This window comes from Hemibagrus wyckioides, linkage group LG24 (genome assembly GCF_019097595.1).
Source record: "Hemibagrus wyckioides isolate EC202008001 linkage group LG24, SWU_Hwy_1.0, whole genome shotgun sequence".
Taxonomy (NCBI): Eukaryota; Metazoa; Chordata; class Actinopteri; order Siluriformes; family Bagridae; genus Hemibagrus; species Hemibagrus wyckioides.
In genome coordinates this window covers 5,567,456-5,575,489 of record NC_080733.1, presented here as the reverse complement: position 1 = coordinate 5,575,489, position 8,034 = coordinate 5,567,456, and the positions used below count along the sequence as shown (strand labels likewise).

The window sequence follows — 8,034 nt, the reverse complement described above, 5'->3', positions numbered from 1 at the left end:
TAATCTGGCAACATGGACAGGTAACCACTAGCATGCGCGGTCACGTGACTCAATACTGTTTGCAAGTAAACATTCACACTGTGCAGAGGAATCTGCAGAAGCATCACTGTGGCCTGGTATGCGGAAACATGAGGTTATATTGTCAAAAAAATGTGCTCACACACTTTTACATAGTATTGAGAACTGACGCCCAATGTTCGCCTGTACCCCCTGGCTTGTATAAACAATTTTGTATAAAGTAAACCCTACAAACGAGTGACCCAACTGTATCATCATTAATACATATTTATTTTCCCATTCGCTACTGCAATAATCACATCCAGTTCATGTATGAGATATATGTCAATAACAACAACAACAAGACAAATATACACATATGTATATAAAAATACCACAAACACACAATCTGCAATTAAAGAGCTGTGGCAAAATAAATGTTTACAGAACAAAAAGTGCAGCAATAATGTTGCATTGCCCCTAAATACGTTTAGGTTTGAACCTATTGCTTTTGTTCATTGTTTAGTGATGCTCTTAGAGAAGCCCAAAGAGAGACTCTTAGTGTCTATAATCATTACATGTATATAGCTGTAGGCTAAATGAAAAGGATAATACAGTTCTTTCTGTTTTCCTGTTCACTGCTCATCAGGGAAGACATGTATTTTTTTCCACAGACGCAACATTACACCTGTCTGTAGCAGTCCATGTGAATTTCAATCCTATCCTGGCTCAAAGTCTATTTAATAACTGATAAGTTGAAGTAGGTGTATCACATCATACTGCGATGGACGTAAAGGACCAGACGTGACGTCCTGCATGAGGCTCTGCTGAGGTCAGTGGTAAATGAGCTTGACGTACTCTTTAGGGAAGAGGCCAACACGCCCATTACAGCGTCCCTTCCAGCACTGCGAGTCTGAGCAGTCGAGCAGGTCGATGACATCACCGCGCAGGAACTGCAGCTGTGAGTTGTGCTTGGGGATAAAGTCTACCAAGGCATGAGCATGATGTGGCCGCTGGTGAAGAGAAAAAAGATATGTGTGAATACACCTGATGAGTGTCATCCTGATTTGATAAGATAATTAACCCTTGACTATGTGAGCAGATGAGATCTGTAACCAATAAGAGTTGATTTTAATTCATCCTAATTGGTGTAATCTTTCCTAAAACAGTTGTTAGCTTTCTGGGTAAATGTATTTTTGACTAAATGAGATCAACCCTATTCAGGCTAGATAAGATTATCCGAAATAAGTGTAGTTCATGTAGAATTTGATATAAATAATCATAAAACCTCAAACCTCAAGCCCTCAGCTTACCCTTTGTGAGCGTTCTACCTCTTGGAGAAAGACTGCCCTCTCTCTAGCAATGCTGTTGCTTTTGTAGAAGTCCACCAACTGGTTAAGAGACGAAAAGACCTCGTCCCAGATAAAGTACTGTCCTTCTCTGTCCTTCAGAACCTTGAAGTGTTGCACATGATCACCATAGCTGTGAGGTGGAAAGAATAAAGTGCTGTTGAGTGTGAAGATTTTCTTGCATTCTTTAAATAAAAAGTCACAGAATGTACTTTGGTGCTACATCTGAGTATTAACAATCAAGTCTTTTCTAATAAACAATACACACACACACACACACACACACACACAGAGATAAAGACAGTTTTGAGCAAGTACTACTACTCAGGAATGCTACAAACACAAATGATGAAAATAATGATGAGGTGTATAGATGAAAAACAGGAAAAATAGACAGACGATAAAAGAAATAGCCTAAGCATATCTACTTGGTGTTTTTTCAGGCACATAATAGGCCAAATGAAGAACTAGGAATCAATCAGTTAGAATAATTTATGGCAAAGTATGACCATGAGTCACTTCCCCTTTGCGCAGTAGTGACGGTCAAATATGTTTTCCTTTCTTTCTGAATAAATAAGAGGCTCTTTAGTCACATTCATACCAGTTCACCTAATATTATATTGTAGTTCATTAGTTCGATACTTATTATTATTATTTTTATTCAACAAGATTACTTTGTATAGCTTGGAAACCTGCCTTGAATATACCCAGTCCTGTTTTTTTTTTTTTTTATTATGATTGCTTACACATGGGCACGATGTTTATCAATGACCACAAGCCATCAGTGTTTTCCCCCTAAACCAACTGTCTATCTATAATGGTGGCATTGAACCCTGTTCAAACTGCAAGCTTCTGTGATGCAAAAAGAAAGAAAGAAAGAAAGAAAGAAAGAAAGAAAGAACGAAAACAAGATCAATTATGTTGGATATTTTACCACATTTAATGTGATATAGCAACCAACAAAATTCAATTAAAAAGCAATTCAAAATGTTTTAGGGAATATAAAGAAAAAGAAAATGTACAATAACAACGCAGCATAAGTGTACACACTCTACACCGATCAGGCATAACATTATGACCAGGTGACAGGTGACAGGTGACGTGAATAAGACTGATGATCTCCTCATCATGGCACCTGTTAGTGGGTGGGATATATCAGGCAGCAAGTGAACATTTTGTCCTCAAAGTTGATGTGTTAGAAGCAGGAAAAATGGACAAGCGTAAGGATTTGAGCGAGTTTGACAAAGGGCCAAATTGTGATGGCTAGACGACTGGATCAGAGCATCTCCAAACCTGCAGCTCTTGTGGGGTGTTCCCGGTCTGCAGTGGTCAGTATCTGTCAAAAGTATCGTTTAAGTCCTGTAAGTTTCCTTTAAGTCCTGTGGGCCCCACCCTTAAAGGATCTTGCTGCTAACATCTTGGTGCCAGATTCCACAGCACATCTTCAGGGATCTAATGGAGTCCATGCCTCAATGACTCAAGGCTGTTTTGGCAGCGAAAAGGGGAACGACAATATTAGGCAGGCAGTCATAATGTTATGCCTGATAAGTGTACTTATAACGGGGCATGTGAGTGTGCTCAGAATGAACCAATTACATTCAAACTCGTGTGCAAAAGTATTGATCATAAACCTGTCATTAAAGAAATAATTATTAACCCCAAATATAGATCAGCTTTTTATTTAGGATTTTCATTCAACTGCTAAAGCCATGAAGCACTGGCTTACAAAGCATGTACGCGATCTCACTGTCAAAATATATTGATCAGGAGAGGAGCACAAAAGGTTTTCCAAAACATTAGATCACTACCGTGGATCACTGTGAAGGCCATCATCAAAAAGTGGAGAAAATGGGGCACCACAGTGACATCACGGAGAACAGGACGTCCTTCCAAAATAGATGAAAGGACAAGATAAAAAAAAAAACTAATCAGGGAGGCTGCCAAGAGACCTACTGTACAGCAACATTAAAGGAGCTGCAGGAAAATCTGGCAAGAACTGACCAATCCCTGCATGTGACATCAATCTTATTTTCCTCACATCTATGTCTATGCTATGGGGCAGGACGTCTAGGCAGAAGCCTGTTTTCATTAACCAAAATGTGTTTACATCTGGCATAATTCTAAAATAGCTTAGGTGCAAGAACAAGACAGCTTGTCACTTAAAGGACACAATAATCACAGTGAAGCATGGTGGTGGCAGCATCATGCAGTAGGGCTGTTTTTATTCAGCAGGGACTGGGGCTCCAGTCAAGATCATGATTAGCTCTATATACCAATCTATTGTGCCACAAATCTCACAGGCCTCTGACAGATAGCTGAAGATGAAGATCAGTCACCGTCTAGCAATATAATGACCAGAAGACCTTCTGAATGACTGAAGAGGTATGAGATGACTGGAAGAAGGCTGTTCGCAGGAGATCCTCTCATAATCGTATAGATCTGGGGCATCTTTGGAAAAAAGCATGTAATAAAATTGCCAGCTCAGGATGTGGTAGGTTGATAGAATCTTACCCAATAAGACTAAGAACTGCATTACAAGCAAAAGGTCCTTTTTACAAAGTATTCATTACGTGCAAGCAGGCTATGGTAAGTTTTTAACTTCCTTGAAACATTTCTGTTTGTTCTTCACTTGAACTCTGCTGGTTGGTATTTGACATTAGATGTGCAAAGAGGTGACGTGATTTATTTGGTTTAATTTTTTTTTTTGTAAACTTTTATTTATATCCATTGTATAATTTTCTATAAAATATATATTTTTCTGATTCCTGGTGACCAAGCAATAAGATAAACTATTCCCTAAAACCGAAATGAATATAAAATATGATAATATTCAACCGAGTTAACACACAAGCCTAAGAAAACCTACAATCCAACACTGTGTAAAGTGCTATGGTAAAGTTTTTGTGAAGATCTCTTAGACGTCTGACTCACATACAATATTGGGATTTCCCAGATTGCACAACATTGTGTGGAACTATGATATAGTTTCCTGTTTTTGTCGTTTTCCAACTAACGTACGTTCCTCATCTAGTTGTTATATACCGGAGTGACTATAACACCTTTTAAGTGTTAAAATATTCACATGCAGTTTATTTGACTTTAAACCTGCTGTGGTTTTAGCTGCAGCACAGTAGAAAAATCTCACATGCAGTAGTATCTAAGTGTGGTTGACCCGTATGCCATTTGGTCATTTGTTGGTTGATGACATCTTAGTTACACTTTCCAAACAAATAAAACACTTCTGATTTTTTGACACCATGCTGATTAACTGAGAGCAAGGATGCAATGCATGTACTTGTACTAAAAAAGTGGTAAAAATGAAGTGGTGTAAAGAAGTAAAGGATCTATGGTATGAATGAATGATCATTTATATAGGATGAAAGACAACATATAAATGAATGGAGTATGACCTCAGACATTGAGAAACATGTGCCAGGGTACACTAACAAGTAAACAACTGTGATGAACTCAGAACTGATCTCTATCTAATCTTACATCTGTTCCTACAGTGTTCTGTCTAGGTAAATATAGTTATTTACCTAGACAGAACACTTTAGGAACAGATGGAAAATACTTGCAATGGCTTTTACTGAGATGGTAAACAAGGGTAGAGTATAATTAGAAACTTTTTTTTGTCTCGAAAGCCTTCCTCTTTTCCTTCTTCACGCCCTGCCCTGCTTCGTTGTATAGCTGTTACTAGTGTATAGCTGTTATAACCTCTGTTGTCACTCTTTTTATTTTTGTGTTACTTATGCTCATGCACTGCAGACAACATTGGCAAGTGTAGCAGAGACTACATAAGAGACCCGGCCTTCCCTAAAATGCAATTAAAAAAGTGTTGCAGTGAAAGTTGTCTGTATTATTCATCACCCTTGGGGAATTTAATATTTTAGTGAATGAAAATCTCAAATATCTTCCATGCCATCTTGTACAATAAATACTAAAAATAAGGCTATGTTTAATAATTTGATTTCACTTCAGTATTTTTTCTTTAGGTAGCAGTCTAGCAAGTTGTCGCTACCTTCTCTTGTGAAACAGAGCATCTTACGTATACATATGACAGACACTGCTTATGTTTTTGACCTGAAAGTCTTCTGAGGCTTTTAGTTATGAGAAGAGACTGAGAATTAAACTGGAGGACCAGATAAACAGATGAAACATCTGTTTATAAATAAATATAAATAAAACACACCGATAAATTCTTCGATAGCAAACACCAGTGCTTCCCTTAATCTAAAAACAAAACTGTCGGCAAATACCGAATAACAAAAGCCACAGCTATACATTTTATTCATTAAAATACTGCGCTGAAAATATATAAAAGGCATTAGCATTTCTCAGTCTCTCAATTCTCTTTTCGATTGTTGCAGCCAAAAATGCTTATATTTTTCAAAATTCTATTTGAATTTCTTTTAAACTCCTACCAGTGAAGAGACATGTGTGATTACTTTCTCCGATAGTTGTACTCATGTTGGACTCATGTGAATTGAAGAGGGCTTTGGCTCTGGATGCGTGTTGTGGTGATGTCTCACAACGCGTCTTGGCCCAAATCTTCAGAAAATCTTCAGCAAAAAATTGCAAGCTTCTCTGAATATTGCCTCTGAATATTGCAGAGTTTGCTTGATTGTGTTTATTTCTGAAGCTGTAAAATCTCAAAATCCTGGAGGGATGGATTTATCACCATAACTGCGTTTAACATCCATCCATCCATCCACCCATCCATTTTCTATACCCGCTTTATTTCTAATTAGGGTGACGGGGATCTGCTGGAGCCTATCCCAGCACACATTGGGTGAAAGGCAGGGGTACACCCTGGACAGGTCACCAGTCCATCACAGGGCCACATATAGCCAACCATACACACTCACACTCACTCCTATGGACAATTTAGAATTTGTTGAAAGTTTAACATTTATGCATAATTATAGACAGAAGCAGTGTAGTGGTTTTGATTGATAAAGTCAGATAATGATTATTTATATTAAAAAAATATTTTGATAAGTGTCAATGTGGTTAATTTGCTTCAATGTTAAACCTATGAGAGAAATCTACCCTTTAATTAAAGCAAATGGAAGCATTTATTCTAATAAAAATAATAAAATGTTTAGCAATGTTATTTTTTCATTTAACTAGTTTTTTATGGAGTCCATGATATCATGCGTCCCTAAGCCTGTATGTTTTTGGAGAGAAAATAGTTTCTTCTGACCTACAGATCATATGTTGACTTTTGCAAATCACCAATGTGAGACTTTTCTCTCTGGAGAAATCTTTACCTCTCCGAACACACGCTTCACTATGAATGGAGAGTAAAATACGTAAAGCAAACATTTAAAATATTGCCTTAAGAGCGGTCATTTTAAGGTATGGTACTATTTTTTACAGTGATCACCAGATTTCTAAAGGTCAAGACGTTTTTTAATAAATTGAAATTTAAAGTAAATTGCTGTCATTTAAAGGTTTTGCTGTGGGAGATAACAATCACAATAGAATTCATAGCATTATCTTCACCTCATTTTGATCAAGCGGGCCAAAAACTCCAAAGGTGACGACAGCCCCAAATTAGGCCATGAGTTCTTATGTGAATGAATTCTAGTAAAACCCCAATGCAATAAAAAAAAAAAAGTCCAACTGAATTCATTTTTGAGACAGGTTCTCACATTCTCACAAGAGAAAACACTCATTTCTTTACTGCCTCGTTAGCATATGCCTCTGGTCAGCCACGTGACATACAGATTGCTGTCTAAGTGTTTGATCAGACTCAGCACACAGCACACAACACAAGCTCTCAGTCCACAGAGACTTTAAAATGCGATTTCTTTAAAGTGTAAAATGTTATATGGGTTTCACTTTAGGTTGAGCTTAAATCATTACTTCGCCTTTAATCATCATTTTGTCCATTAGTCTTTCTTGGAAACAATGATAAGAGATGGCCAGTGGACAGGGTTATGGTAACCAAGGTTCGGACAGATTACCATAGTGCATTTTTTATTAGATAGGAGTGAGATAAGAATGTGGACACCCAAAATGTGAACATCCCAATCTCAAAACCAAGGGGATTGATATTAAGTTGTTCCCCCATTGCTGCTATAACAGCTTTCACACTTCGGGGAAGGTTTCCACTAGATTTTGTATCGTGGCTCTAGGGATTTGTCTATTCACATTCAAGCGTATTAGTGAGGTCATGTACTCATGCCAAGCAAGACGGCCCGGTATGCATCTGTAATTCACGAAGGTGTTCAATTCAATTCGACGTATTTGTATAGCGCTTTTAACAATGGACATTGTTTCAAAGCAGCTTTACAGAAGTATAGAAACAGAGAAGGAAAAAATGACACAGTTTAAAGTAAACGAACTATTTTATCCCTAAATCTTCAGAGGAACCAGGCTCAGGAGGGAACCAATCCTCATTTGGGTGACAATGGACAGTAAATAATGTTCATGTAAATAATGTCCTTTCTAAAACAGCAGCCCAAGGCTCATGAGGAACTATTAGGTCATCATAGTCGCAAGCTGACAGTTCAGTGGGGTTGAGTCAGAGTCAGGGCTCAGTGCAGGACACTCCAAGTCTTCCACTATAACCTTCTCAAACCATGTCTTCATGGAGCTCTGTGCTTTGTGCACAGGGGAAGTGTCATGCAGGGTTTGAGTTCCAGTGACGTGAGATTTTAACGCATACAATGGCATCATA

The 8,034-nt window shown here is 37.9% G+C and overlaps 1 protein-coding gene across 1 annotated transcript in view; it reads right to left on the bottom strand.

The window, feature by feature from the left end:
* Positions 1-267: 267 nt before the first annotated feature.
* The window catches only part of grapa (GRB2 related adaptor protein a), a 10,000-nt gene continuing 2,233 nt past the window's right edge, over positions 268-8,034 (bottom strand). The window contains exons 4-5 of the mRNA XM_058378417.1: positions 1,311-1,479; positions 268-1,010 (exon numbers count right to left, since the gene is read on the bottom strand). Of these exons, the coding sequence (XP_058234400.1) occupies positions 831-1,010; positions 1,311-1,479 (349 nt within the window). The 3' untranslated portion in view covers positions 268-830. The remainder of the gene's footprint in view (positions 1,011-1,310; positions 1,480-8,034) is intronic.